This window comes from Syngnathus scovelli, chromosome 3, assembly GCF_024217435.2.
Source record: "Syngnathus scovelli strain Florida chromosome 3, RoL_Ssco_1.2, whole genome shotgun sequence".
NCBI lineage: Eukaryota > Metazoa > Chordata > Actinopteri > Syngnathiformes > Syngnathidae > Syngnathus > Syngnathus scovelli.
Genome location: NC_090849.1, coordinates 25,140,841 through 25,168,619, shown reverse-complemented (window position 1 = coordinate 25,168,619; position 27,779 = coordinate 25,140,841). Strand labels below are relative to the sequence as shown.

At 46.4% G+C, this 27,779-nt stretch overlaps 7 protein-coding genes and 1 long non-coding RNA gene across 14 annotated transcripts; 5 read left to right on the top strand and 3 right to left on the bottom strand.

Annotated features, from left to right (window-relative positions):
* Positions 1 to 521: 521 nt before the first annotated feature.
* LOC125993842 (uncharacterized) lies at positions 522 to 2,522 on the bottom strand. Its single transcript, XR_007490406.1, has 3 exons — positions 2,397 to 2,522; positions 1,756 to 1,953; positions 522 to 1,575 (listed from the first exon to the last, which is right to left on the bottom strand). It is a non-coding gene; the product is annotated as an uncharacterized lncRNA (long non-coding RNA).
* Positions 1,492 to 8,227, top strand: mthfd2l (methylenetetrahydrofolate dehydrogenase (NADP+ dependent) 2 like). Of its 3 annotated transcripts, none has more exons than XM_049762741.1 (8): positions 1,492 to 1,634; positions 2,424 to 2,608; positions 2,718 to 2,840; positions 2,989 to 3,141; positions 3,961 to 4,068; positions 6,247 to 6,339; positions 6,414 to 6,539; positions 6,956 to 8,227. In XM_049762741.1, the coding sequence occupies exons 1-8, from the start codon at positions 1,492 to 1,494 to the stop codon at positions 7,069 to 7,071; spliced, it is 1,047 nt and encodes a 348-aa protein (XP_049618698.1). In that variant the 3' UTR covers positions 7,072 to 8,227. The 3 variants fall into 3 exon arrangements, with proteins under 3 accessions (XP_049618698.1, XP_049618697.1, XP_049618696.1); XM_049762740.1 differs by having other exon boundaries at positions 6,079 to 6,339; positions 6,414 to 6,521; XM_049762739.1 differs by having other exon boundaries at positions 6,079 to 6,339.
* Positions 8,228 to 8,238: 11 nt separating this feature from the next.
* epgn (epithelial mitogen homolog (mouse)) lies at positions 8,239 to 9,879 on the top strand. Its single transcript, XM_049762793.2, has 5 exons — positions 8,239 to 8,387; positions 8,476 to 8,559; positions 8,961 to 9,081; positions 9,213 to 9,377; positions 9,584 to 9,879. Exons 1-5 carry the CDS (start codon positions 8,363 to 8,365, stop codon positions 9,636 to 9,638), a joined length of 450 nt encoding a protein of 149 aa, XP_049618750.1. The 5' UTR covers positions 8,239 to 8,362; the 3' UTR covers positions 9,639 to 9,879.
* A 1,003-nt stretch (positions 9,880 to 10,882) lies between these two features.
* On the top strand, positions 10,883 to 13,917 carry LOC125993838 (proepiregulin). Its single transcript, XM_049762792.1, has 5 exons — positions 10,883 to 11,174; positions 12,700 to 12,786; positions 13,066 to 13,192; positions 13,369 to 13,512; positions 13,622 to 13,917. Exons 1-5 carry the CDS (start codon positions 11,141 to 11,143, stop codon positions 13,686 to 13,688), a joined length of 459 nt encoding a protein of 152 aa, XP_049618749.1. The 5' UTR covers positions 10,883 to 11,140; the 3' UTR covers positions 13,689 to 13,917.
* A 1,028-nt stretch (positions 13,918 to 14,945) lies between these two features.
* areg (amphiregulin) lies at positions 14,946 to 20,027 on the top strand. 5 transcript variants are annotated; one of them, XM_049762782.2, is made up of 7 exons: positions 14,958 to 15,454; positions 15,532 to 17,319; positions 17,817 to 17,960; positions 18,096 to 18,309; positions 18,562 to 18,732; positions 19,535 to 19,655; positions 19,766 to 20,027. In XM_049762782.2, exons 2-6 carry the CDS (start codon positions 17,283 to 17,285, stop codon positions 19,626 to 19,628), a joined length of 660 nt encoding a protein of 219 aa, XP_049618739.1. In that variant the 5' UTR covers positions 14,958 to 15,454; positions 15,532 to 17,282; the 3' UTR covers positions 19,629 to 19,655; positions 19,766 to 20,027. The 5 variants fall into 5 exon arrangements, with proteins under 5 accessions (XP_068506362.1, XP_049618741.1, XP_049618739.1 ...); XM_068650261.1 differs by having other exon boundaries at positions 14,946 to 15,957; XM_049762784.2 differs by having other exon boundaries at positions 14,951 to 15,824.
* Positions 20,028 to 20,751: 724 nt separating this feature from the next.
* LOC125993829 (granzyme A-like) lies at positions 20,752 to 22,427 on the bottom strand. Its single transcript, XM_049762779.2, has 5 exons — positions 22,027 to 22,427; positions 21,809 to 21,950; positions 21,444 to 21,576; positions 21,036 to 21,311; positions 20,752 to 20,962 (listed from the first exon to the last, which is right to left on the bottom strand). Exons 1-5 carry the CDS (start codon positions 22,079 to 22,081, stop codon positions 20,792 to 20,794), a joined length of 777 nt encoding a protein of 258 aa, XP_049618736.1. The 5' UTR covers positions 22,082 to 22,427; the 3' UTR covers positions 20,752 to 20,791.
* Positions 22,428 to 23,038: 611 nt separating this feature from the next.
* LOC125994688 (cell division cycle protein 20 homolog) lies at positions 23,039 to 25,139 on the bottom strand. Its single transcript, XM_068650146.1, has 2 exons — positions 24,124 to 25,139; positions 23,039 to 23,534 (listed from the first exon to the last, which is right to left on the bottom strand). The coding sequence occupies exons 1-2, from the start codon at positions 24,538 to 24,540 to the stop codon at positions 23,334 to 23,336; spliced, it is 618 nt and encodes a 205-aa protein (XP_068506247.1). The 5' UTR covers positions 24,541 to 25,139; the 3' UTR covers positions 23,039 to 23,333.
* Positions 25,137 to 26,794, top strand: gpx8 (glutathione peroxidase 8 (putative)). Its single transcript, XM_049762786.2, has 3 exons — positions 25,137 to 25,394; positions 25,545 to 25,806; positions 26,262 to 26,794. The coding sequence occupies exons 1-3, from the start codon at positions 25,185 to 25,187 to the stop codon at positions 26,423 to 26,425; spliced, it is 636 nt and encodes a 211-aa protein (XP_049618743.1). The 5' UTR covers positions 25,137 to 25,184; the 3' UTR covers positions 26,426 to 26,794.
* Positions 26,795 to 27,779: the final 985 nt, after the last annotated feature.

Here is a 27,779-nt window from a genome sequence, read left to right as displayed (position 1 = left end):
GCAGAGAAGAAAAGGCTGGGATCCGTGCCCTTCTCGACACTTCATTATTATGACGTTTTCTTCTGTTGTTGTTGTTGGTTTTTTTCAGCACTACAAGTTGCTCTCAGATGAGCGTCACCACAAGCAATGAATTCAGTCTGGTGGTAAATTCCAAAAAAACAACGACGACAAGTTGAGTTCATACGGCCAACTGTATTACTACTTTTGTCAATATGTGGTGCCAAAAAGAAGCAGTGTGATGTGTCATGATATCACGTTCCTCCCAACTTTAAAAGGAAACACCAACCTTGTACCGGTTTGTAAAAGTGAGTCACGTACGAGGGAATAAAGTGATTGGCAAGTGAAAACTTTTTTTCGAAGCAAACCTCAACTTTCGTTCATGTTTTATGCGACTGACTCGAAATGGAGAACTCAAATAACAGGAAAAGGATGCGTAAGTTCGCTTCTCCAGCTAGCCGCTAAAGAGAAATGTGAATGTTTTTTTGCACTCATGCGTTGGTGTACTTGAGCAAACAAGGACAAATGCTGCCAGCAACCTTTATTCAGTCTATTGTCTAGGCAAGCCTTTGGGGTGTGGTGTTTACCATGCACATTTGATCAAAACAAGCCCAATCCTCAAACAAACCTCACAATGGACCACCACATTGCTCCAAACGTGCAGCGTGGCTGACTTGTGGTCTGCATAGACGTGGGTGGGGCTTACATCAGAGCGGTTCTCGGTTTGAACCTGTGTGGTGGCATTTGTTGGGTGGGGCTTACATCAGAGCGGTTCTGGGTTTGAACCTGTGTGGTGGCATTTGTTGGGTGGGGCTTACATCAGAGCGGTTCTGGGTTTGAACCTGTGTGGTGGCATTTGTTGTTCTCCTGGGGAATGAAGGGCAACATAAAAATGTCCTCTGGGTCATTTGAACCGATCGTGTTGACAAAATTGCGTTGAGAGGGAGGAGACACCTGATGCTCCTGGGATGACGTCTTGGGAGAGCACTCCTCGGATCGGAGGCAACATATTTGTTGCCATCTAGTGGCGGAAACACGTTGGGAACCGATTTCTTGATTTGAAGCTATCGATCGGTACAGTAAGTTACAAAGGATGTGTGACCATTAGACGTCGGTTGAAATGCGACCGAGTCGTTTTAATGTGACACGTGACTTCATGATGGAATCATTCATGACATCGTTTACAAACCAAAGGCGCGCGCGCGCACACACACATTTGAATAAATGTGACGTTACACTGCAAAACAAAAAATATAGACAGTGTACAGAAATGGTGAGCTCTTATTTTATTCACTCCTAATTACATGACTCTTTATTTACTAATTGAATACCCTATCATTATATTCGGTCGTAGCTCTATGTGTTAGGGTTGTATACGAACGACATTGTCGGCTAGCACCTAGCATGTGTTAGCTTCCCGGTCTCTATGACAACGCTCACGCGCACCCTCCCTCTCTCTCTCTCTCTCTCTCTCTCGCGTGCGCGCGCCCAAACATGGCTGCCTCCGTATCCCCGCTCCGCTCCTACTGGGCACTTTATAGCAGGTTGGCAGACCCCCACCGCTCCTGTCGGGCCAAGCTGCGGATCCACAGAAAATGGGAGAGTCAACGGAGGCACCTGCATCAATCGACCACGAGGTAAAACCCACTCAAAAGCGTCCGCTGGAGCCAAGGCTTTTTTTAATAGCATACGGACGGGCGAGCGGAGGTGATGATGGGAGGGGACTTGGGGGACGGACGGACGGACGGACGGACGGACGTTACTTTCAAGCGGAGGTGATGATGGGAGGGGAGCTGGGGCACGGACGGACGGACGGACCTGGGAAGGACATGCGGCTCGACTGCAGGTGCTGCTGCATTTGCTGGCGTTGCGTTTCAGAAGGTCATCAAATGAGAGAAGGCAGCTCGTGTGGATGCCACAGCCGCTGTCCGAAAGGAATGATGACTGCAGACGGAGCTTTGGAGCAAAGAAGAAAGCAGTCACCGCAGCAAGCTAACCTGAGCCAGTCAATGTCACGTTGCATTGCTGAACGTCATACGTATATCCATTTGCAACGCGGTCGATGGATGGATGGGCGGACGGACGGACGGACGGACGGACGCACGCATAAACAGAAAAACCGCTGCGATTGTGACTTTACAATTGATACAAGTAAACAGGTCGTCGCCCTGGTGTCATCGCCTATGCCGTTGCTCCCAGTCTATCCAAAAGAGCCGAATCATGAAGTGCTTCTTCAAATTGCTTCCAAATACAACCATTGTATTTAGACTTTGCAAATGTATTATTGTACTTGACTACAGTGAACTGCACTTCATGCACTTAGCAAATATACTGTCGTGGAGTGCACTTCACAAATAAACGTTGACGACGACAGCGAGCGAGCGAGCGTGCGTACGTACCTGCCAACTCCATTTGACCATTTGCAGGCATGCCGCTGTGGTGATTTCGGGGACGGCGTTGGCTCGTCAGCTCCACCGAGAGATCCAACGTGACGTGGAAGAGCTCGTTGCTCAGGGTAACATGAGACCTCATCTAGGAGTGGTCTTCGTGGGGGATGACCCGGCCAGCAGGACTTACGTTCGGAACAAAACACGCGCCGCCAGCACTCTGGGTCAGATGTCGCACCTTTCTAAACACTCTGTGACTAAGATGAAAAGTAACACAGCTGTTGACACCCTGACAAATACTCAAGGAAAAGGAACGTGCTTTTTGCACACTAGGTATTTCCAGCGACACGGTGTTGCGACCGAGCTCCGTCTCTCAGGAGGAGCTGCTGGATCTAATAGACAAGATGAACCGAGACTGGCGGGTCAGCGGCGTGTTGGTGCAGCTGCCGCTTCCCGGTAAACACCCCCGCGAGCGTGCCGTGCCGTGGCGTGGCGTGCCGTGCCGGCCGGCCGGCTCGCTCTGACCTCCCGGCTCCGGTCATTCTTGTAGTCGTCGGGCAACGCTGCTCCATCCTCCATGACAATCATGTCTCTCTTGACTTAGAGCACATCAATGAAAGAGCAGTGTGTAATGCCATTGCTCCAGAGAAAGACGTGGACGGCTTCCACATTGTGAATATCGGCAAGCTGTGTCTTGACCAGAGATCCATGGTGCCTGCCACGCCTGCAGCTGTCTGGGAGATCATCAAAAGAGCAGGTAAGCAAAGCATAGAAAAGGCTTTCTTTTTTAGAAGACGGGTGGAATATGAAAAGTACAATCAATCATCGACTGGCATCCAAATGTCTTTCAAACAGAATAGTTCAATTTACGACAGCAAGTCCACTAGATGGCGCCCAATCATAATTGTTTACCCTGCAATGGCCACTGAATCATACGTCACTACATGTTCTATTTCCTGTAGTCTTGCAAAAAAAAAAAAAAAAAGCATCAAATCCTCCAACCTTTTCCATTGTTATTTGCTGTCATTTGGAGTTGTATCGTATTACAATAACAGCGGCATGTGCTCCTGGTCGGGATAACAACTCGAAATGAGCCACAAAATGCACATTCAAATCAAAATGGCGGACTACGTATGGATGGATGGATGGATGGATGGATGGATGGATGGATGGATGGATGGATGGATGGATGGATGGATGGATGGATGGATGGATGGGTGTGTTTTGGAGGTTTACAAGATTTGGTGAGTTTTTGGACAAATCCGTGACCAAAGTCAGCTGGGATGGACTCCATCTTTCAAGTGACCCTGATCTAGACAAAGAGAAGAAAATGAATCATGATGCACATTGACAAACTCAAGCAGGACCCAAATACGAAGAATTTCTTTTTGTCTTCATCTGTGTCAGATAAGGGTCAGCACATGCAGTCATTGGATGCTTATCATAGCCCTTCCCCTCCTCTTTTATCCTTGAGAGGAAGGACTAGGACAAATGGAGTTGTTCTCCCTGAGGTGCCAGGCATAATTCATTCATTCCCCTTCAACTATTTCCCCTTGAAAATGTGTGGCTGGCGCAGGTATCGAGACGGTGGGGAAGAATGTGCTGGTTGCCGGACGCTCCAAAAATGTGGGGATGCCCATCGCCATGTTGCTGCATACCGATCGGAACCATGAGCGCCCTGGCGGTGAGTGACTGACTGACTGGCTGGCTGGCTGGCTGGCTGGCTGGCTGGCTGGCTGGCTGGCTGGCTGGCTGGCTGGCTGACTGGCTGGCTGGCTGGCTGGCTGGCTGGCTGGCTGGCTGGCTGGCTGGCTGGCTGGCTGGCTGGCTGGCTGGCTGGCTGGCTGGCTGGCTGGCTGGCTGGCTGACTGACTGACTGACTGACTGACTGACTGACTGACTGACTGACTGACTGACTGACTGACTGACTGACTGACTGACTGAGTGCGCGTATGTTGTGTCAACATAACTCTTATTTACAACAAGTGGCTGAATGGAGCACATGAGCCATGATCACAGATGTGCTGTAGATCATAGTCTTTGCGCAAACCAGCCGGCGTATTGCAATAAAACCTTCACGCTCAAACACCGGCAAGGTCATAAAAATCAGAACAATCGTGAAGGCCCACCAAACACACACACCCCAGTCTGAGCCAATGAGCAGTCTGCAGTTTGGAGCTCGTCGCAACATAGCAGTCAACCGTTTTGGGAAATAATGTCGTTGCATTGTCATTGCAATTCCGTTTTTTTATGACTTTGATGTCCCTTTCTAATTTAGTTAGTGGCCACGGAACTGGAAAACAGAGGCTCGTTTCACCCCACAGCCCGATGTTAGATATTTGCCCAAATTCTCCCCGGAGGGGGGACTGAAGATTCACCCAAAATGACACGCAGCTCGCACGACAATGGGTTTTCGCCCAGCGCTGCCTGATGTCTCTGCACAATGTGGGGTGGAGTCAAAGATAATATCTGTCAATCTAAAAGTACCTTAAGCCATTTTTTACCAAGCAGATCTTCAGCCCATAAAAAAAGAAAAGAAAAGAAAAGAAACGAACATATTGAAAGTGAAGAATGTTAAACGCTCACCACAATTAATCATGCACATTAAGTTTCATATTTCAACATTGGACTTATTTCATAAGTGTACCCTTCCACTCACACTGCCGCCGGCGGATGTTTACCGGAAAGGAACACCAGGGAGTGCTTGAGCTTGCGCTAGCGCGTGAGGGGGGGGACTCAAACGGATCAGGCCACCTTATAAGGTTGCAGGAAGTTCCAAAGGCATTTGCTGAGGCATTTACAGGAATTCGCTTTTGAGTCGCCACCATATATACACATACATACACTTGCCTTATTCATTTGTCGACTTTTCCTAACTTGACGAGGCGATAAAAAGTGCTAGGTCACATCCGAGCCAAAAAAGCATGCGGTTGGTTATAGATTTGCACAGGACTACATATGATATAGTCCAAGAGTTGCTTATTTCATTTTTACCACTCACCGGCGGCGGCACAGGCGCAGGTATGCCTGCCATGTGATGCTGGCGACACGCTCCGACTTGCCTTTCCTTCCTTCCTTCCTTCCTTCCTTCCTTCCTTCCTTCCTTCCTTCCTTCCTTCCTTCCTTCCTTCCTTCCTTCCTTCCTTCCTTCCTTCCTTCCTTCCTTCCTTCCTTCCGCCACAATTCCTCGGAACGCTCCTTGAGATGACTGCAGGCCTAATCTCCCTGTTACTGCTCTGCTCAGCTCAGCTCAGCTCAGCTCTGACTGAAGGGCATGCATACTATTAAAGGAAGAAGCGAACCAGAAAAAAAGATCATTGTGCCAATGGTGTCAACGCTTTTGTGTACTTAATGATGGATGGAACGGTGCTTTGAGAAGAATGAAAGCAAGTGTTTGCGGATCAGACTTCTCCTTCACTTTCCCCGCTGCTTCTGATTCCCTTGCGATTCCCCGGCTTGTCCGCTCGCCTAGGAATATGCATGGTAGTCATCCAAACGAACTGAGGATAGATATGTCATTTCTTGGCATTCGGGCAAACTCATGGCAGTCAGAAATTTTGGAACCCTTCTTGAAAGAAAAATAGATGGTATGAGAAAAGTGTGCATAGCCTTTGTTGGCTTGAATGTACTTTTAATGGGAGGGTTTTTTTTCCCATTGTGTGCTCCCTTAAAAATATCGACTTCTTCTCTAAAGCATCCGAAAGCTCCAAGTCACCGTGTCGAATATTATTGGAGGAAGTGTGCCGTTTGCGCCTAACATGCGTACGTACGCGCGTGTACGACACTAAAGTGAGTGAAGTCCTAGTCGAACGAAGCAACGTTGTGATATGTGACGTCTTTGATTCGATTGCTTTCATTTCAGGGGACGCCACAGTGACCATCGCTCACAGATGTACGCCCAAAGAGCGGCTCAAGGAGCTAAGCAGCCTGGCAGACATCATCGTCACTGCTGCAGGTCATGAGACAGACGCACGGCACGGCCATCGGGATGGAGAAATGCTCCTCACGCCACTGACTTCATGTCTTTAGGTGTTCCCGGTCTGATCACGGCAGACATGGTGAAAGAAAGTGCGGCGGTCATTGACGTGGGCATCAACCGCAGCGTGGACCCCAAAACGGGGAAGCTGAGGCTCATCGGTGATGTGGACTTTGAGGGTGATGACTTGCTTTGAGTTGTCTTAAGCAAATTGGGAATTCTGTCAGTGCTAGTTGCTTTGATAGTGACTTGGAAAAAGAGTTTGACGATTCTTCTCCGACTTTGACCTCGGAACCTTGCTTTTTCACTATCTGCGCAAGTTGACACGGGGCCAAAAGACACTTGAAGAAAGATTTCAATTTGACCTTCCTGTCGCTATTGTCAAATACTAACCGGTAAGCTTTCCAAAAGTGCTTATTCGACAAGTGGAACAGGTATGCTTCTTTTTAAGTTGGACTGGAAAATCACCACAGACAGTAGGATCATTCTTGGGAGACTGAGTTTCCTTGGGACGTGGATGGGCGTGTTTAGTGCCAAATGATGACAGAAAAAAAAATCTGGGCTGGGTTTTTCAACTGTGCTTTTTTTGTTGCAGGTGTAAAAGAGAAGGCCAGCTATATCACTCCTGTTCCTGGAGGCGTGGGTCCTATGACGGTGGCCATGTTGATGAAGAACACTGTGACCGCCGCCAGAAACGCCCTGATGCATTAGCACCACACGCGCACGCACACACACGCGCACGCACACACGCGCACGCACACACACACACGACGTGACGCACACACTTTTCACCGTGACGTCGCACATACTTCCGGGTGGCAAAAGCTCAAGCCGTCTTTAATCTCACGAATGAACAAACCTCGAGAAGTCATTTGACCACGGCAGAGCCATTGAGAAAATGTCTGCCATGGTGATTTGAGCCTTTTCTCCATCCGTAGTTTGATAAATATCTGACTTGAGGAGGAGGAGGCCATTTTTGCCGCTCACATTGCAGTTGCTCAGGTCAATCGTGGCTCATCTTGTGAATGTCACATGACCAAACTCAGAAAGCAGGTGAGCCGCGATACCTGTAAAACTATCATGTCATTTTCTCTCAACAGAAAGTGGCAAAATCCCATCGATGGATAAAAATAAGTCGTGAAGCAGAATAGCGTATTTAGACTAGTGGGCCCACTTAGAATTGTTTGGAAACTGTTTGAGCTGACTTCCCCTTTAACAGCATAGACATAGGCTCTGGATAGTATGATGTTGAGCTCACGCTAGCTAGCTAGCTAGCTAGCTAGCTATCAGGGCAGCCATTATGTTTTGCACCCAAACATTGGATACATACCCACCTAACCTACCTCTTGGCATTCTCACTGCACAACCGTTGACAACATCTGTTCCCTTGATCTTAATCAAAGCATCGATTCCACTGGATCCATCCATCCATCCATCCATCCATTCATTTGCTTCTACGGACACATTTTTCCATCCATCACGTTCTGCCACCCGGAAGTGGCCTGGTGCCTATACAAGCGCATCGAGACTCCATACCTGCTTACTTGAGACATTTATACCACGTTCCTTTTCATCTCTTATTTATTTCTTATGATAAGATTTCATATTTTTTCTACCGAGGACATTTGCATTCTTTGTGGAACACAGCAGGTTTCACAGGAAAGTGAAAATGAAATAAACCGTGCTTCACATGCTCTCAAAAAGGATTTTGAATGATCTCAAGTGCCAAGGAAGAGAGAGGTTATAAAGCGGACGGCGCCGCCGCCGCCACCGCCGCCGCCTTGAAACAGGCCTCGGGATGATTCCGCCCCCAGATGGACCTGTCTGTGCATGCAAAGTACGTGGGAATAAAGGAAGTATGATGCAACTTGGGTTCTTTTTTTTCCTTTCGCTTAAAAAAAAAAAAAAAAAAAACAATCCCCACGGTTGCGAGAGTGCTCTATATAAAGTTCGGAGGATGTTCCGTAGCACTACATAGGAGCTCCGATTTTGAAAGCAAGACATGTTAACGCAGAGTCTCAAAGAGGGTGAGTTCCTTGTTGATTTATTCGATCTGAAAGGTAAAATAGCAAAGATGAATTGAGATCTTTTAAAGATGGAATGCTGGTTTTCCAGGTGTCCTCTCAGCCCTTCTTCTTCTCCTGGCAGTGTCGGGGCAGTCAGCACAAAGCACAAGAAATCCCACTCGGCTTCAGAAGAGTAACTATCTTTAATTGCTCTTTGGGTTTCTTCTGCGGGCGGGCGGGCGAGCGAGCGAGCGAGCGAGCGAGCGAGCGCAATAACGGGCGGGCACGCACACACACGCACACACACACACACAAGTGACGGTGAAGGAAGTGTCGAGTGAAGGTGACTTCGGCGTGACGTTGACGTTCGAATATTGTGACTCATCTAAATGAATTGCCGGGGTAAAGCCTTTTTAACCAATATAATAGTACGGATCCAAACGTATCGAGACAGCCCTTATATCGTTAGTTTCGTACTTGTTCTTCTCAGTGCCAGTAAATATTGATTGGAATTAGAAGTGACATAAGCAAAAACATGCTCCCGGGGTAAAGAGAAGCGCTTATTGATCCATTTTGTGATTCCATTTGCCGCAGACAGCACGGAGGATCCTCTACTTTTGAGTCCCCAGAAGCCGTGCGGGAGCCAAGACCAGAAGTTCTGTCTGAACGGCGGCACATGCATCTACCCCCAAGATACCAGCAAGCCCTTTTGCATGTGAGCTTTCAAAGAGGCACTTGAACCGACACGTCCGTCCGTCCGTCCGTCGGAGGGATGGAGGGAGGCGTGGGTCGGTGTTGTCCTTCTTTCTCTTTCTTTGTCCCTGAAATGCTCTATTCCCCGCGTAGATGCACGTCTGGCTTCAGCGGGAATCGCTGCCACTATGACCGCGAGGTGGACACCATGTTTTCTCGCTGTCACCGAGCTGTGGAGCACCTCATTTCCCTCAGCTGCGGGGCAGCCATCGTCGTCTTCATTCTGGTCTTCATCGCCTACTGCGTCATCCGAAGGAGGTGAGTGGCGGCTTTCAATCGGTTGGCACATGATTGATTCTGTGATTATGGTGAGCACAATTGAAATCGGAGAAAAGAAAAAAAACAACAACAAGGAGCGTTTGTTCAAGTAAGACAAAGAGCTTGTTGGACGACTTTTTGTAACGGTTCTTCTCATGCAGTTGTTTGTTATTTCTGAAACATACTTCTTGCGTTTTTGTTGTCAGGTATACAAAATCAACAAAACAAATGGAATCTGCACCATGTGAGGTGACAGTGTGACATCCTCCCGAAGAACACTCTTCAACTTTCTTCATCTCTGCCACGTTTTAGCATACACGACCGACAGAAAGCAACGTTTCTTTTCATCGGAACAATGAAATTTTCTAGCAATCACAAAACAGCCAAGAGTAACAAAGCACTGTGTAATTATTATCTTCAAATAAAATATGACTATTTATTGTTATGATTTGTTTTGTTCCATTTATTTAATGTTGTACTAATAAATGAATGACATTTTAAATGTGTCTACTATCTTTTTTTTTTCTTTTAACCAAAATCATCAACAACCCTTGCATATTGTTCAACACACATAAATGAGTTCATCACCTTTCTTTCTTCTCAGTGAATATAACATTTTGCAATAAATGAGCCAGCCCCATTTGTGAAAGAAGGGTTTTGTAGCTTACATGCCGCAGAAAATACCGATTGGATTTTTAGGCGACAGTAGAAGGGGAAAGAAAATAGTCTGATACTCTGAGACAAAGACCCTGACATTTCTCATCACCGAAAGCTCTAAAACCATTTTGTTAAATAACGTATGACAGCCATTCAATTTAAAAGGTGCTTTATTTTGATGTCTTATAGTTTTGTATTCTTAAAGTGTATGAGTCCGTTTTTTAGCTGACTGCTTGTAAGTGCACCCAAAATGATCTTGAAAATGATCGTAGAAATGAATGAAATAGTCGACTCGATATACTACTATAATACTCGATATGTCGAGAATCTTCTTGATACGACTTTAACTGTTTGAATTGAACCACTGAAATAGAAATGTTCCGCAGCATTGTGATTCATTGAGAAGCATCAGCAATGGTTTCAAATATTACAAAAGAGAGTCTCTATTTCCTCTCTACATCAAGTGTGAGTCGTCCAAACGTCCAATTAATACAAGACCTGGAGCTCCTACTTTGACATATTCTGGGTCCAAATCTACTTCAAACATACGACGTGAGCATGAAAAATTGAAGCTTGTGTTCATTGTTCTTGTTTACACCTTTCAAAAGGGAGCCTTGTCGTCCTTGTAACATCAAATTGGGGTGCATATCTAACCATCTATCTATCTGTGTGCGTGTGTGTGTGTGTGTGTTTGCTGTACTTTTGCCAGGGCAGGGCGAACGCTCACGGAACGCAAAAACAATGAATGGCGGCGGCGGCGGCGATGATGACGACGATGACGATGACGATGATGCCGCCTTCAGGGCCTTTGTCTAACTGCGGGATCTTTTGGTTTCTTGTCTCCAAGCCAATGACAGCCTGTCTGCCTGCCCGCCTGCCTGCCTGCCTGCCTGCCTTTCGACCGCACCCAGCCAACCCGCGGCCGTTCGTCTGGCCACTTGAGTTCGCCTCACCCCACCGATAAGTTAGTTGGTTAGCGGCAACACAAGACAACACAACACAAGACAACACAACACAACACAACAGCACACAAGACAAGACAGCAGTGAAGAGACGTGGAAGGTGTTTTGCACATTTTGGCAGATTTGCGCACGTCCTCGTCCCAAATGGCAAAGTTGTCAGCGCTCATCTCAATCTTCGGTAAGTGTGACTTTCTTAAGACGTTTCGCAAGACTCGACTCCTTCAAGTGTGATGCTAAATCGTGATTGTAGTGCAAAAAGTAACGTTAGAACAAACCGTATCAAGTTAAAAAAGAATGTCATCTTGTCGGTCATTTCATGTTTTCACCTCGTGTTGGTAAATTGTTGCTCAAAAGTGCAATTTCTCAGACCAATTCTAATTTGAGCGTTTCTGGGATACCTAACCTGAGCATATAATGGTGGATTTTAGCAGCAAAACGATTCATGTGATCGACAATGTTACATTTTTAAAATAAGGGAATAAATCATTTCGACTGGGATACTCGGGTATGATTACTGAAGTGACTCAGGTATTCAATGATTTCAAGTAGCACCAATGAGTGGTATTGCTTAGACATGAGTTTATACTCCAATTTCTGTTGTTTCTGTCTTACCTTATGCACAATATTGATTTTAATTGCAATCCACGAGCAAATGATCCCACATTCAATTCCATTCAATTACAAAGTCATTCGAGGACGAGTTACCGGACCCATTCTTACCTATTTTCTTTGTTAAAAATCATTTCAATGGACTATAAGATTGTGTGATAGTCAAATTGATCAAGGTGATCAATTTGTATTTCTGCTCGCTGTAAGCCATCATCTAAAATGAAACCTTTCACTCTGTTTAACCAATGTAAAATATGCCTTTGACTTTTTTATTGGAGCTATTAGTTCAAATGAAATCGTTACACTTGTCCCCACATTCGGAACAATTGCGCGCCAGATCAAAAGGAGCAATTCATCGTTCTCATTTTCTGTGCTCAAAGGGAAGGGGGGGAAGAGTGACAATACAATGTGAACAGCTTCCAATAACACTTTCAAGTTCCTATTCTTTCATTTAGTTGACTTGTTCCATTCTTACAACATCAATAGTCTAAATGGGTGGGTTACAAACTTTGAAAGACCTTGTCAAGTGAATTCCGAGATTTTTCTGTTTGTTTGAAGATCATCAGAACAGCGGTTGGCTTTGCTCCATCATGAGTAAAGTATCTACAATAGACATGTAAAACCAGAATAATGCGGTTTTCCTGGCGTTGGCTAATATCTACTGGTTGCACAAATGAGTCTCCGGCATTGTCGTCAAACAAGTAAAAACATGACGAGGAGGCAACGGGATATATGGAGCAACAAAAAGAAAGGGGGAGGCCTGGGCCTGAGCCTGAGCCTGAGCCTGAGGGGAAATCATTCGTTCAGCGCGCGTGCGTGCGTGTGTGTTTCGTCTGCTTTTTCAATCCAATTTGACCTGTGACTGACTGACTGACCGACCGACCGACCGACCGACCGACCGACCGACCGACCGACCGACTGCCTGCATTGAACCGGCATGCGCAGTTGCAGTTGACTCTTTTGACCACTAAAGGGCGCTACCAAACAGCTGTGATACATGTATCCCTGACTTGAACGCAGGTAGCACGGCTTGACTTGTCACGCTGTAATGGTGCGAGTTATGCCATCTCGATCCAGTATTTTGTGTTCAACAGGTGTCGTACTGTTGTGGCCTTCAGTCCTGACAAAAAGCATCACATCTATTCTTCACACCACACACGCTGACTCCTCCATGTCTGCAGGTACACTGGCTAGATACAGAGCTCGATATGGATGGATATAAAGCGCTATGAAATGGCAGATGATGTTAATGATAGCAGAATAAATCATTAAAAAACGTCTACTGTTCATTTGACAAGCCAAATGGAAAGAAAATGAAAAGCTTTTCAAGCGAAGTGATTTTAAGCGCCTCTGATTAACCTCAAATAAAGCTCAGGTGTTCTCGTAGGCTTTTCCTAGATAGACATGTCAAGTATGAAGTCCTATCTATGTACAGTACGTTGTGGCTGCTTCCACCTCAGGCCATGGTGAAGAGCGCCTCCACGTGGTGAAACGCTCCACCCAGCATTGTGACTCCTCTTATGCCAACTACTGCATGAACGGAGGTCAATGCATGCTGCTGGTGGATGTCAATGAACACCATTGCAAGTAAGTGTCTTCATATTTCTTGTGGGGGGGTGAGTGTTTGCACACTTAAATACAATATATACACGTGTAGGTATGTGTGTATTTATTTATGGACGCATGTATTTGTTTATTTATTTGCGTTTGTTTATTTGTTCATTTATTTGTTTGTTTGCGCTAAATGACGTACGACTCGGCAGGTGTCACAGCGGTTTCTACGGCCCCCGTTGTAGCAACCTTGAGCTGGTCTTCAAGCCAATAGGAGAGGAGCAGATTATCTTCATCATCTTCTGTGTGACTCTGCTCACCATGGGCCTGGCTGGAGCTGTCTATTGCTGCTGCAAGTGAGTGGCGTGGCGTGGCGTGGCGTGGCGTGGCGTCTTCACTCGGAGACTTGTGCAATCTTGCGAGCAAAACACGTTACTTTCAACGATTCGTGTCTTTGTGCCGCAGGTATAAGAAGAATAAATGCAATCCGCAAAAGAAGCGGCAAGGCTACAAAGGAGTGCAGGCAATGTAGCTGTGGAGTGTCCACGCTGGAAATGAACACATGAGCCCTTTTGTAACTTTTTCTAAGAAAGGGTACGTTTTTAATTTAAAAGCTGCACTGTAGCTTTTGGCATGGTGTAGCTAGTATTTATTTATACCTTTCTGCATTTTCTATCCCTGGATGTTGATAATTTATTATTAGAAAGACTTGACGTGTACACTGGAAGTTCTGCCCCAAACCAATAAAATCGTCTGTCTTATACCGCTTGATTTTATACACCTCATGTAGTTTTGCTTTTTTACTACATCCACTTGTGTTCTTTTGCTTGCAAAATGTTTTTTCAATTTGACTTCTTTTGTTGAACTACAATCAACTTGAATTCAATTGGGGAAGATCGTTTGTGAAGGCTCATACCGTGTTCTTTCATTGACTATTTGAAACAGTTCTTTTAGTTAGACAGGGAACATTATTTTTCACCTACTTGACGTGTTTGGGCTACTTCCTGTAGCCCCCCCCCACCCCCCCCCCCCCCCATCTCGCGACGCTTCCAAGGAAGACTACAGGAAGTAGCCGAAACATGTCAAGTAGGTCAACCCCCCCCCCCCCCCCCCCCCAAAAAAAAACAACAACAACCCAGAACTGTTTGAAATAGTTGGTAAAGATGATTTGCGATACAAATGTTGTGGTTTCACCGTCCACTGCATAATGCAAAAATAATGCTTGCATCGTGACGTTCGTGTGCCCGGGTTAATATATAAGCACCATTGTAGTCCACGCACCCTTATTGGACCCAGTGAGCTGTTTCTAAGTACTGATTTAGTTGTGTCAGTGTGCTCTCCATGCTAATTGGACCGATAAGCACGCTGAATCATTAACTCGACATTCGTAGCATCCTTCCCCGATTCGGAAGAATTGCGCAATCCTCGCACGTTGTGCATATTGGTCACACCGAACTTTACAGTCATCCGCATCTTTGCATATACTATGACATGATTAACTCGACATTTGTGGCATCCTCAAAGTCAAAGTCAGCTTTATTGTCAATTTCTCCACATGCCAAAGACACACAAAGAAACCGAAATTTCGTTCCCCCCTATCCCACGGTGACAAGACATGGCTCACAACAGACAAACAAGTATAACAGAAGCGTGCTGAATAAATAATGAATAAATAACACAACAATAAATAAATAAATAAGAGGAGCAGAAAAAAAGGAGCAAGTGCGCGTACAGCAGACATTCCCGAAAATAGCGCAACAGTGCCGCACGCTACGCAGAAGGGGGTATCCTTTTCCGATTCTCGCAGGTGCTTGCTTGCTTGCTTGCTTGCTTGCTTGCTTGCTTGCTTGCTTGCTTGCTTGCTTGCTTGCTTGCTTGCTTGCTTGCTTGCTTGCTTGCTTGCTGTTCTGATCCTATTGTTGCTGTCACTTACTTTGCATATATTGTGACACGCTTTAAAAAGCGTACACGTGTAGCAGATGCACGTTTTGGAAGAAGTGATGTTGACGCGTACGGTTTGGTGGAAGTAAGCATTGGGATCATGTTTGTGCTCACCGATGGGTTTATTTTTTGTGTGCGTGTGTTTTTTTTTTGTTTTTTTTGTTTTTTTTTAAGCTAAGCCCTGATTGGTTGTCACCTACGGCAACTATGATGTCATTTTCAATCGACAGCAAGTGACAAAATGGCTGCCCCCGGAGATGGATCAAAAATAAGTGCAAGATTTTGCATGTTTAATGGCTATTTCTCAAACACCAACATGTCAATGATATCTACGTTATCCTAATTACTATGAATGAAGTTAGTCGCTATAGTCTTCTATGATCAGATCGGATGTGGTATGCTTTGGGTCATGAGGGTGTTCCTTTCTTTTCTAGATGATTCGAAAAGGGAATATTTCTGTCCACCGAAAGGACACCAGAGTTCATGTCATGATTGTGTTTGTATGATTCCTTATGACACTTATGAAGCTGCCATTTCATTGTGCTGAGAGATGCGGCTATTTTTATATTTTGCCTTGATATTCAGCGCGAGCCTGCCTGCCTGCCTGCCTGCCTGCGCGCGTGCGTGCGTGAGAGAGGGCGGCAACTCCCCTCCAGGCTTTGTGGGAGACCTACCTAGCTCATATCGGGAAGTTCATCCGATGCCATGACACGACAACCTCGACGGGGTGAGAAAACAAAACAAAACACGCACGGCGAAAACTTCCAGCATTCCACACGGGAGGATTCCGAGGTGACACAGACGATGCGTAGACACAACAACCCGAACCTTCCACGACCCGCCCAAAATGTACACAAATAGTAACATGTAAGACGTGGCTTTATCAAATGCACATACGCAATTACAACATCTTGTTTTTAATGACGTTTAACTCGTGTGTGCGTGATGCATTTGAATGGAATACTTTTGTATTTTGCAATATTTCAACGCAGTGTCCTTGTAAAACGGAAAGATCTTGTCAATTTGACACACCACAGAGAAGGCTTAAATGTGTTAAATGTGTACAAAGCTTCTAGATGTATGCTACCAGCAAATACTCAAAGCCTATTCACCCTGAGGGACACAAAACACGACCTCAGAGGATTATTCAACTTTGACCAACGACAAGTGTCCAGTACACTCGGAGGTCAATCGCTGACGGTTGTCAGTGTAAGAAATTGGAACAAACTAAACTCTGACCTAAAACTATCCGAAAATTTCAAGGACTTCAAGAAAAAACCGAGAGCCTCTCTCATATCAAATTACGTAAGCTGAGTCCGCGGCAACCCTGGGACGAAAGCATTGATAGCTGTTTGTTACACTCGATACAAATTCCAAATATTAGCATCATACATAACCATAAATTTTTGATGTTGGCTATTTTGAAACTAAATGTGTAAATGCACTAATGTACAAATATTAGCATCATACATAACCAGAAATTTTTATGTTGACTATTTTAAAATTAATGTGTTACATAATATCTGTGAAGACTCTCATGAAATTGCTGTGTGATAAATATCTGTGAAAACACGAAAAATCTTTGTATGAAAGTTTTGGGACGGGACTCGATAAGCAAGACTGCTTCCACCCGTTCCGTTTTCGGCAAGTACGAAACGAACTCTAAGCTTTGTAAAGAAAGTGTGACTTTGATGATGTCTGTGTACAAGCCGAAATAAACCCCAAAAAAAAAAAAAAAAAGGCAGCTTTTGCCAAATGACAAACCAATGGCCACCCACAAAGTGTTGTTACGTGACCATATAAGGAAAGAGGAAGTCCTAACAATTAAGGCCAAAACGTTGCCAGCCATAATGGCCAGGAGAGGTCAGACGGAATAAATAAATAAATAAATGGGATAGAAACTGCTTAGCATTAGTTATTGCTGCTTTTTGAGGTTTGGGGATGCAAAATGTGTTTTTTCCCCCCGGCCCGGCTTGTTAATCATTACACACACACACACACACAAAGGCAAGGCAAGGCAAGGCTGCGTCTATAAAGACTGCCCGCGCGCCATGCACAATCCCAGCAGAAGTTAAGCCAGCACAGCTCAGCTCAGCTCAGCACAGCACAGCACCGCACAATCTCCTTCTCTCACACTTGTCGGACTAGCAAACTTGCCGGCGGCACACACTCTTTGTCCTAGGATATGAACACCTTCGTCCTCACCTGCCTCCTCTGCTTGGGTAAGTCAACTTCCCATTCGTGTTGGCGCAAGGAATCAGGAAAGCGGGCCAAAGAGTGAAAATTAGGAATGTCTATTCAGGCAAGGACTCGTCTTGCGCAAAGAAGGAGTTTTGCACTTGGGATAGCGCCAATTGGGATTGAAAGGCCAATTGGCTCACGCGGACCACATGCGACACAATATGTGTATGTATGTATATATATATATCACATGAGAGAGAAAGCACCTGACGGTTACAATCGTGTGCTTTTTAACAATTGATCTGCTCCTCTTCTCGAATATCGGTCAGTATATGTGACGCAAAAGATGACAAGAAATGAAAAAAGTCAAAGAAAGAAAAGCTTACAATCAGAAAAAATGGTATCGGATAAATAAAAATAAAACATTTCAAATAAAAAGCAGAAAAAAAATGGTACAAATCTTATACATGGAACAATGTCAGGATTGTGCTCCACATTCTCAGATGTACTGTTAAAGTAGTCTTTGTTGCATTATCAGTACTTTTCAGTGTTCTGGCCACTCGGGCATCTGAGGCGTCGTCCTCGGGTGAGCTCAGCAGCGGAACCGTGGGCTCGGCCTCAGGGGAGGTCCTCCGGGTGCTACAAGGCAATGCCGACGGCGACGATGAGGAACTGGCAGCGAGTAAGTCTGTCTGTCTGTCTGTCTGTCTCTCTGTCTGCCTGTCTGCCTGTCTGTCTGTCTGTCTGTCTGATGAAAAGTGCTGTCTTAACACAAGACGAGATTTGTTGCTTAGACAACAAAATGACTTTCTTCCAGTTGATGACAAGAAGAAGAGAAAGGGCAAAGGCAAGAAGAAGAACAAGCAGAAGAGCAGGAGCACCACTGCGCTCAACCCCGAGCACTCTTTCTCCACTCAAGGCCGCACCTCCGCCATGGAGACCTCCGAGGACCCCTGCAATTCCACCCACCTGGACTACTGCATCCATGGCTACTGCCAGCGCATGGAGGGCCTGCAGGAGCCCGTGTGCATGTGAGTGACTCGCCTTCAGCCATACCGTTCGCTGGAAGTGACAAATACGTACATGAAGATGCCAAAGTAAGATGCAATCAAATCCAACTTTCACCCCAATTTGTTGGGTTCAGATAATGAACCCAACTCTGGGTTCAAGTGAGCAAGCAAGCAAGCTCAAAAGCCAACGCTACCCAGCAAACGGGTTGGAAAACAACTGGACGGGGATTTGAATAGGATCAGCCACCTTAACCCTTTGGAGCCTTTTTGCAGCTGCACGAAGGGCTACGACGGCGAGCGCTGTGGGATCCAAACCTTGGGAATCCTCAGGACCAAGTCGGAGCGCAGCGGCGACATGGAGCGGCTCCAGATGGCCTTAGTCGTCACGGCCGTGGTTCTGTCTTTAATCAGCTGCGCCGCCGTCCTGCTCATGGCCTGCGCGCAGTGAGTAAACCAAAGCAGCAAGCCAATCAAACTGCTGCAAATTACTTTCAAAGCCAAAATGGCCACGAAAGGATCAAGCCATGTAAGGTGACTGGCCCGTCGTGATTGTGTGGAGATTACATCAGATAAGACAGAAAAAAAAAAAAAAAAAAAAGCCAAGCCAAACCACTAAAAGGGGCACCGGCATCCTGTGAGTTGCCGTCCAAATATGCTGACACATCAGAAAGCACGCGACACGCCCGAGCCGGCCAGCATCACAGGAAGGAAGGAAGGAAGGAGCTCATGTCACAGCTGCAGATAGAGCGAAGCGGGATAGCGTGACAACTCACCTGCAATCCTCTTATCAATATGTAACTAAATAGCTTCAAAGAAGGACCAAAGTCCACAACGTTGGATTTTATGACTCAATTGATTGGGAGTACAATTGATCACTTTGAGGATGAAAACATCACGTCACAAAAGTGAACATCGTAAAACTAAAGTGAAGCAGTAAACCTATTGTACGCGCCTTGTGCATTTGACTGAATATTGATGATAAAAAAGGGATCATTGCAAGGTGATTTATTTGTTTCACCCAAGTTTTTTTTTTTTTTTAAACCACTCATAACACCAATGTCATATGACGAAAATAGTTATGCGCAAGGAAGACTAGAAACCTTGACGCGCTTATAAGGTGTCTCCCTCCGATTTCAAGTTAAAATGAACGAAAGTTTGATAAAAAAAAAAAAAAAAAAGATAGAATCAATGAATGCATGGAACACAGCAGCTCTCTCTGTCACGTTTAACTGACACCTTTGTGTAATTACAGGTGGCATAAAAACTTCCTGGCGTCCTACCTGGGCAGCTGGTCCGAGCAGCAGAAGCTGCACAGAGCCGCCAGCGACGTGGTGGTGTGAGAAAGCCAGAGAGCCAGCCAAGAGGAGGTACATTGGGAAACGTGCGCAGCAATTTTTCACAGGAAATGACAAATGTGTGGTAAAGCAGCCAGCGCGCGCGTCTCATCAAGTAAAATGCTCCATTTGTCTCTTCACAGACGAGCAGATGCAGAAGAATGCTTCGTTAGATGCAATGTCAAATGTCCGTCCACTGTTTGTTTGCCTTTAATTTATTTGCTGTGATTATTTATCCGTATGCGTGTTTTTTATTATTATTATGACACAAACGTCTGTATGGGGATGTTGAGCATTCAGTCAACAGACAGCGTTTGTTTATTTATTTATTGTATGCTCTTGTGATAACTGTTGTCATCTCAAAATGAGATTGAAACAACAATAAAGCGTCCGCCGTGCTACTTGGCTCTGACTTTTTGTCTTTCTTTCAACACCAGAGCAACCCTTTATAGATAGATATCAAGAGATTTTTTGCAGAATGTTGTGTGCGAAGAAACAATTTCAAGTGGACAATTTTGAATATGTGGATACTGAATGGATTCCGATAGCAATCAAATGACCGGAGAGATCCGACTGATAAGGCGCTCTATAGAAGAGTGAAATGGAAAGAGAAACGCCGCCGCCACCGCTGCTGCGTCATACATACGTATCCTGTGGGAATGAGTCACATCCAAGCAAATGGTGATCCCGAGCCACGTGGCAGCGCATTTTTTATGGGGGGATACAAAGTCGGTCGGTCGGTCGGTCGGTGAGTGTGTGCGGGATCCCCGCGGCAACTTCCTTTGATCCACTTGATAAAATAGCTCCATGTGGGTGTGTTTTTGTGTTTATCACCATGGCGACCGGGTAAACACACACACACACACACACACACCCCGCCGCTCGGGCCGGTCACTCCGGGCGGGACCTTTCATTACGAGTTCAAACAAAGGACACCTGGAATTTCCAGGCAGGGTGTGGATCGCTCATTCGGCTTTTTTGACGGAAGCCGAGCGCTACGTCATTTTTCTCTCTGGTTCAAATGTGAAAGAGGTTTTCAAATGATGTCAGAGAGCTCTTGGAGCCAGCTTTGAAGCTCTTTCATGCGGTGCACATATGCAAGCTGTTGCGCACAAGAAATAGCAAGAAATGCATCGCAAATGTGCGTCTTGTCATTTTTATTGAAACGCTCAGGGATGTGGGCTTTCATTTCCACCTATACTTTGTCTGATCCATTTCAGGTGCTCGGCAGAGAGAAAGGCGTAGACTCCGGGTCGCTTCAAGAGGCCGCACGGCATGGGTCCGAACGACGTAATCCCGACCAGGTCTCCTTTGCACACCAGCGGACCTCCCGAGTCTCCCTGGAGACATTGCGTTGCGTGAGACTTGACTTTTACTTGACAAACTAACAAGGGGTACAGGAAGGGCACTTACCTTGCAGGTGCCGGCCACCTTTCGACCCTTGTAGCCGGCGCATATCATGGCCTCCGTGATGACCGGCTTTCCGTTGTAATACTCGGCAGAGTTGCACGTTCTTCTGTCAATCACGGTCACGTCCACGGACATGAGGACGTTGGACATGCCCTTGGGCTCGTCGCTCACCCTGCCCCAACCGGCCACCGTGCAGCGACTGCCGGCCTTGGGGTCTTTGGCCTTCTTGGGCACCTTGAAACTCCTCACCGTCTTGGTCGTCGTCACAGGTTTATCCAGCTGGAATTGGAAGAGTTGAAAAGAAGCGAGGCGGCGGTGGCGGCGGTGGCGGCGCTGGCGGCGGTGGCGGCGGGCTTTCTTTGGCCATTATCATCACAATTGAAAGAGAAAGGGTGTCGGAATGCGCCTCACCTTGAGCAGCATGAGGTCATTGACCTTTGTCAGCCGTTCATAGCGGGGATGAGGAACTTCCATTTGGACGTTTCTTTCTTGCCGATATGCCGTCTTCCTTCTGTCGTGTACACCCAGCCACACGCTCTTCGTACTGCAAACGTAGCAGGCGAGCAAGTGGAACATGAAGGTCATATACACACATATATATATATATATATATATATATATATATATATATATATATATATATATATATATATATATATATATATATATATATATATATATGATTGATTGATTGATTGATTGATCAACCTATATACATGTGCAAAAATATATCTAAATACAAAATTGTATTTCAGGAGTAAAAATGCATATCTTACGCATTACAATGGGCAGCGGTGAGAACCCATTGCGGATGGATGAGAACGCCCCCGCAGTAGGGTTGTTGTCTCACCAGCAGCGCCATGTAAGGCAGCGAGTGGGGCTTCACTTCTTTCCCGCCGATGATCTCCGCTGCACGGCCTGTCAAATCAAGCATCGTATCCAAAATGTCATCGGAATCATCTTTCCGTCATGCTCTGCAATGGCTTTTACTCACTCGGCGTGACCCAGAGAAGAGCCACGGTAGACACAAAGCCGACGACCGAGAACATTTTGTCTTCTGTGTTAAGCCCACCTTGGTTCGCATCTTTTATACGTTTGCGGGATGCACAAAGATGAGTCAGCAAAACTCACGTTGCTTTGTGGTACTTCTCAAGAAGGCCTTTGCGGTCGGTGTGTGCGAGAAATTAAAAGAGAAAAAGGAAGCAAATCTTGCACAATCAGTCGCGATGCTGGGACATGTCGTTAGGGCTGGAAGAGAAAGAAATCATAGTCATGTTCCTAAATATTCTTCATTGATTGAAGAAGATCTTGTCACGCCTTAGCCCCAGCTAAGTGTCGGTTGTCTTGGTTTCTGTGTGCTGTGTGCTGTGTGCCCACGATGAGTTTGATTATTCCCACCTGCCTCTTGTTACCTGGCGTGTATATAAGTCCGGTCTGCCCCTCCCTCCCTCCCTCCCTCACTCCCCGTCGGATCATTGTTGTGTGTTCATGTCATGATGTCTTTTTGGTTATTGGTAAGGTCACCCTGTCTTTTTGGTCAGTCTCGTTGTTAGGTTTTGTTAAGTCATGTCAGTTGCCGAGTCTGTTAGTTTGCGTTCTTCAATCGACCAAGCTGGTCCAAGCTGCACTTGGTTGCCCTGCTCCATCTGTTCGTGACCGATCTTTTCTGAAATTCCATTTTGACTCTCATTGAAACATAAAGTATGTCATTCAAAATACAAATAGAGGCTAAGCTCCCAATTTGGGCTTCATCATTTTACATGAGACAGTCAGACACTAGAGAGAAAAGGGAGTGCCTCATCAGACATGAGCGCCAATGAAAGTCTGACTGACTCAGTTAACAAACAGCCGTCCAGCCGTTTATTGACATTTTGATCTCATTGGCAGCTAATGCAGAAGAAATTCAGACAGCGGGCAAAGAACGAGTCTTTATTTCTTCTTTGTAAATGCTTGCTCTTGTTTTTCGGTCTTACTCATGTGGTTTTGTGGCCTAGCAATGAGACATACGTAGCTTGAAGCGCTCGCTCGCTCGCTCGCTCGCTCGCATTGAGACATTTCGACTAACGTTCGATAAAAAGTGGCAAACAGAAGAGTGGCTCAATCACAAAGATAGAGATTGCAAGGAACTACGTATATCAAAAGTGGATCTGGATACGATTTCAAATATTGTGAAAACAGAAGATGCAATGAAGCTATTTGTCACCGAGACATTGCGGTGGGCGGACCGCAAGCGTTATCGGGAAGTTTGCATTTTGTAGCGTCGTCTGCAAAGCTGACACGTTGACCGAAATGCAAGAAACCTTAACAACGTTGAGCCCCGGGGAATGACACGTTCCACATGCGAAGGCGCTCATCCGCTCCCACGGTCAAGAGCTGCTTGGTGTCACGCTTTGAGGCCACGTGCAACACACGACCCGAATGACCTGCAAAAAGCAACAGCAACCGCAACCACAGCAAGTGGCCGCACATCAAAAAGGCCAACTCAAGGTGGCTTTCGAAAAGGTTTCAAATATGTCACGATCAAAATATCTTGTAGGATCGCTCGCATAGCCATCGAGATAACGTCATCTGAAAAATTTGACCTCGTATCGAGCATTTGCAGAACCTTGACAAGGTTGTGAACAGTCAACGTGAAAATGTCAGCGGCAGATTTTTCAAATAAGTAGCGGTATTACTCACCACCGCTGGACACTTGTGGCACACAAGCACCACCTAGCGGTCAGTGAAATGATCACCCAATGACAATTGGAACGTTCTTTTTGGAGAACTTTGAAGAACAATCAATGTGCAATTGATCCAGAGCTGTTGGGATTTATTCAGCTTTTAAAACCTTCATATGTTTTAGTGTTATTTTCATTTCAGCACATTCACACCAGGCCTATCTTACATTAGTAGTCAATGTCATTTATGACAATGACTTTGAGAACCACTGAAGGTGACATTAGGCTCCAGCTCCACTAGGAGGATGGGAAATAAAAGCCAAGATCAAATTGCTCTTCTACCTGTCAGCTTCAAAATGGGCCTGAGGAAGGGAAACTTCCAGTCCCAACAAATGGCGCTATGATGGGGACGGACGGCCGTGCCCGCTCACCAGGTGTCCGAAAGAGCAGATCTGCAGGCAGGTGGTGGCGGCCACAAGAGGAAAAGCTGAATCGGTGGCAGAGCTTGCGTGACTGACTTTCAGAGCGTCGGAGCACCTGCGACTGACACAAGAGGCCGACTCCGTGTCCCAAATTCGAAGCTTCCCGTCTTTCCATCCTCCACCTGGAGCGATGGCATTCCTCTTCCACGGACACCATCTCATTGCCTGAACGCATCCATATGGCAGCTTGTCAACGCGCGACAAAAGGCTACGAGATGAAATGCCATCCACACCTTGACAGCGCTCGCTCGCTCGCTCGCTCGGCTGCTTCGTTGTGGCGAGCGCTCCGTTGGAGCCCGTGCCGTCCCAAATATTGAGGAGGCCGCCTGCGGCGCTACTGAAGGCTGCAAACCTGTTCTGGCGCATTAAACATGACAGAATATCTTTTGGAGTTTGAGATGATGCATCCTGTCTTTGGTGCTGTGGTGCTGTTGCATACAATCAGTCTTGACTCTAATTCCAAAATATGTATGTTTTTATTTCATTTTCCCTTTCATGACGACACCAAATCCACACTTTGCTACGATGACCTTGCGCTCTCTGGGCTGTGTCCTGATGCCTCGAGGGAGAATCTAACTCCAGTCTCTGACAAACTCCGTCTAACTTGAATATATGCCCAGAGCGCCGCCCTGCGGTCAAGGGCGTACTCGCAGCGGGACTCCCGCGACTGCTGCATCTGTGGAGGAGCCACGTGGGAAAGCGCTTGTATGACGTCACATGCGCGTCGGGTTCACTCTGCAAAAAGGGTTACAAGAATAGATCAAGTTAGTTATGCCAATTTATCTTTGCGGAAAGACATGTCGAGTGGGTTCTTTAAGTGAACTACTTCCGGTCTTATTTTGAAGCGAGCTTAACGATTGTTGCGGTATTTCCAGCTCGCTTAACTGGCTGGCTGGTTCCCCATCACCTCGAAGGCCCGCCCACCAGCCAGCCAGCCAGCTAGCCCGCCCACCCGCCAGCCAGCCAGCCCGCCCGCCCGCCTCGACGGTCTCCTTCATCCCTCCTCCAAGATGGAGGCCTTAGGGGGCTACCCCGTCAAGTCCTCCGGGCCCAAAATTAGGAAGTTGACGGTTCTGTTGAGCATGACGGTCGGCGTGGGCTGCTTGTTCCTGCTGCAGCCCACGCGGCTGCTGAAGCCCCGAAAGCCGGTGGACTTTTATTCTTTTGAGGTGAAAGACGCCAAAGGGAGGGCGGTCTCTCTGGAGAAGTACCGAGGAAAAGTAAGTCCACATCATCAAGTGGATTTAGGACAAGCCCAAGCGACGTTTTTCGTTCCGTTTGCTCAAAGTCGTGCTCAATGTGCTGCTATTTTCTTTGTTTTATTTTTGGTTGGTGAGAGAGAAAGCTCTTCAAGTGTTCCCTCAATGCAGGTTTCCCTGGTTGTCAACGTGGCTAGCCACAGCGAGCAGACGGAGGAGGCTTACGAGTCCCTCCAGGAGCTCCACAAGGAGCTGGGCACGTCTCACTTCAACGTCCTGGCCTTCCCTTGCGGACAGTTCGGCGACACCGAGACGGGAACTAGCAGTTATATCGAAGCGTTCGCCAAGTCCACCTACGGCGTCACTTTCCCATTCTTCGGCAAGATCAAAATGATGGGCTCCGAGGCAGAACCGGCCTTCAAATTCCTCACAGGTACGAGTGCCTGAACGCACCACGTCAAGCAAGGGAATGTTTGTTTCGTGTATGCTTGTTCACTCGCCCGAATGGGCAGTACCACTAGCTATCTGGTTCCGAAAAGAAAAGAAAAGAAAAGAAAAGAAAAGAAAAGAAAAGAAAAGAAAAAAAGCGTTATACTGTAGTCGGCGGCGAACGCTATGATTTCCGAGTGTCCCTGAATGCGACGCCACTTTTACGGATGGATGCATTAAGTCCACGACTATAAAACAATTCAGTGCAAAGAGTTGGCACGCGGTAACTACAGAAATACACAGAAATGGTGTTACTTCAGCGTAGGGAATGAAGCAAATCACTTCACTTGGTACCCGTATATCGGGAACATTGTAAAAAGAGCACCCTCTGTTTTGTTCTTTGTGTACAGTCTTTTTTTTTTTTTTGTAAATCTTGTTAAATATATCTTCATTTTTCAGATTCGGTGCAGAAAATTCCCAAATGGAACTTTTGGAAGTTTCTCGTGAATCCCGAGGGCAAAGTGGTGCGCTTCTGGCGAGCGGACGAGCCCATGGAGAGTGTTCGCCAAGAAGTGGCCGCGCTTGTGCGGGAGATTATCGTGAAAAAGCGCGCAGAGCTATGACGGCGCCGTTTACGCCGAGGTGTTGATTGGACGGACGGACGGGCGGGCAGCCGAAACCTGTCGTGCGCCATGACGACCAGGACTGAACTGTTAGGCTACATTGAGTGTGGTTGGACCATAACTCCAAATGATCAAACTTTTAGACAGTACAAGCAATGTACGGCTAGAAAGGATGTGCGGCCGGTGGATTGGATGGGAAAAACAAAAGTCAATCGTGAGTTTTCCTCGACCACTGATGGCTGTTCAGCCACTCAAGTGTTACATTTACTGATGGATGTCCTGTGCTCTTCCTTGAAACAGCTCAATTGAACGTTTGGGTTGTTTTTGTTTTTTTTAATCCAAATTAAATTCTACATCGGTGGAACATTACCTGTGGCTTGTATATGCTGTGTAGCGTTACTGATGTAGATATGGTGTACACCGAGGAGAATTCATAGCTGTTTGGTTTTAGCATCATCGGCTGAATTGTGTAAGGTCACTTCTCAGGTAAGCTATTTGCGTCAACATCTGAAAATGTCATTTTGCGCTCTGCAGAATCACAAGTATTTTCATGCAAACTGTCTGCTCCAGCCAAGTCATGTCAATAAGTTAGCAAATGGATGGCACGCACTGCCACATGCACATTCACACCATTGCACACAACAAACTAAACACTTGGATGAGCTTGAGTCAAAAGCTTGTTGCTATGGTTACAAGGAAACCGGCACTAATTGCAGTCTCGTGTGTTTGCAGGTTGCATGGACAGTCGTTGGGCAGTAGCAGGTAAGCTGGCACGCAGCAACAAACCAGCTAACAAGACACTGCCTCACGACCGTCCACAGAAGAAGATGAACGGACAATAACGACTCACCAATGACGAGGTCACGTTCAAAACGACATGACGGCCTCGTTGAATGCGTTACAGGTTGATGTCGAGCCGTATCCTGTTCTAAGGACTGAGGTTGCTACTAACAAAACAAAACAAAACAAGGTGATCTATGGTGAAGACTGCAACTTCAACTCACAATCCAGGCCAAATTGAGCAAGACATGGACAACTTGTCTCACACTCTGGCGCCGCCCTGTGGAATTTCAGGGTGTTTCACAAAGAGCGCCAAAAAAGCCGCTCTATTCGTTTGTGAAGGAAGAGTCGATGACGAGCGTACCTTCAGCTTGTGTCAAAGTGTTAACTGTTCAGATAGCAGAGCGCTGTGAGCTGGCACAAGCAACTCCAGCTAACATGACACTGCCTGCTCACCAGTCACAAGTCGTCGCCGCCACCGCCGCCGCGCAGCAAGTGACAGCTGTCAATCCAAAACGACGCTGTCACAGCCAGTTTAGATCGGGCCAAAAAAGAGAGCGAGCAAAACTTGAAG

What these genes read in the sequence shown, in the direction of transcription:
- mthfd2l (XM_049762739.1), top strand. Translation starts at nt 1,492, where the DNA reads ATGGCTGCCTCCGTATCCCCGCTCCGCTCCTACTGGGCACTTTATAGC. An exon ending in GGAGATCATCAAAAGAGCAG is followed by an intron (nt 3,142 to 3,960) that starts GTAAGCAAAGCA and finishes TGGCTGGCGCAG; the next exon opens with GTATCGAGACGGTGGGGAAG. An exon ending in CGGTGATGTGGACTTTGAGG is followed by an intron (nt 6,540 to 6,955) that starts GTGATGACTTGC and finishes TTTTTGTTGCAG; the next exon opens with GTGTAAAAGAGAAGGCCAGC.
- epgn (XM_049762793.2), top strand. Translation starts at nt 8,363, where the DNA reads ATGTTAACGCAGAGTCTCAAAGAGG. An exon ending in AACGCAGAGTCTCAAAGAGG is followed by an intron (nt 8,388 to 8,475) that starts GTGAGTTCCTTG and finishes CTGGTTTTCCAG; the next exon opens with GTGTCCTCTCAGCCCTTCTT. An exon ending in TACTGCGTCATCCGAAGGAG is followed by an intron (nt 9,378 to 9,583) that starts GTGAGTGGCGGC and finishes TTTTGTTGTCAG; the next exon opens with GTATACAAAATCAACAAAAC.
- LOC125993838 (XM_049762792.1), top strand. Translation starts at nt 11,141, where the DNA reads ATGGCAAAGTTGTCAGCGCTCATCTCAATCTTCG. An exon ending in GTCAATGAACACCATTGCAA is followed by an intron (nt 13,193 to 13,368) that starts GTAAGTGTCTTC and finishes ACGACTCGGCAG; the next exon opens with GTGTCACAGCGGTTTCTACG. An exon ending in GCTGTCTATTGCTGCTGCAA is followed by an intron (nt 13,513 to 13,621) that starts GTGAGTGGCGTG and finishes TTTGTGCCGCAG; the next exon opens with GTATAAGAAGAATAAATGCA.
- areg (XM_049762782.2), top strand. Translation starts at nt 17,283, where the DNA reads ATGAACACCTTCGTCCTCACCTGCCTCCTCTGCTTGG. An exon ending in CTGCAGGAGCCCGTGTGCAT is followed by an intron (nt 18,310 to 18,561) that starts GTGAGTGACTCG and finishes GCCTTTTTGCAG; the next exon opens with CTGCACGAAGGGCTACGACG. An exon ending in CTGCTCATGGCCTGCGCGCA is followed by an intron (nt 18,733 to 19,534) that starts GTGAGTAAACCA and finishes ACCTTTGTGTAA; the next exon opens with TTACAGGTGGCATAAAAACT.
- LOC125993829 (XM_049762779.2), bottom strand. Translation starts at nt 22,081, where the DNA reads ATGTTCTCGGTCGTCGGCTTTGTGTCTACCGTGGCTCTTCTCTGGGTC. An exon ending in TCTTCTCTGGGTCACGCCGA is followed by an intron (nt 21,951 to 22,026) that starts GTGAGTAAAAGC and finishes TTGATTTGACAG; the next exon opens with GCCGTGCAGCGGAGATCATC. An exon ending in ACCGCTGCCCATTGTAATGC is followed by an intron (nt 21,577 to 21,808) that starts GTAAGATATGCA and finishes CTACGTTTGCAG; the next exon opens with TACGAAGAGCGTGTGGCTGG.
- LOC125994688 (XM_068650146.1), bottom strand. Translation starts at nt 24,540, where the DNA reads ATGCGCCAGAACAGGTTTGCAGCCTTCAGTAGCGCCGCAGGCGGCCTC. An exon ending in TCTGCTCTTTCGGACACCTG is followed by an intron (nt 23,535 to 24,123) that starts GTGAGCGGGCAC and finishes CATATTTGAAAC; the next exon opens with CTTTTCGAAAGCCACCTTGA.
- gpx8 (XM_049762786.2), top strand. Translation starts at nt 25,185, where the DNA reads ATGGAGGCCTTAGGGGGCTACCCCGTCAAGTCCTCCGGGCCCAAAATT. An exon ending in TGGAGAAGTACCGAGGAAAA is followed by an intron (nt 25,395 to 25,544) that starts GTAAGTCCACAT and finishes CCCTCAATGCAG; the next exon opens with GTTTCCCTGGTTGTCAACGT. An exon ending in GGCCTTCAAATTCCTCACAG is followed by an intron (nt 25,807 to 26,261) that starts GTACGAGTGCCT and finishes TTCATTTTTCAG; the next exon opens with ATTCGGTGCAGAAAATTCCC.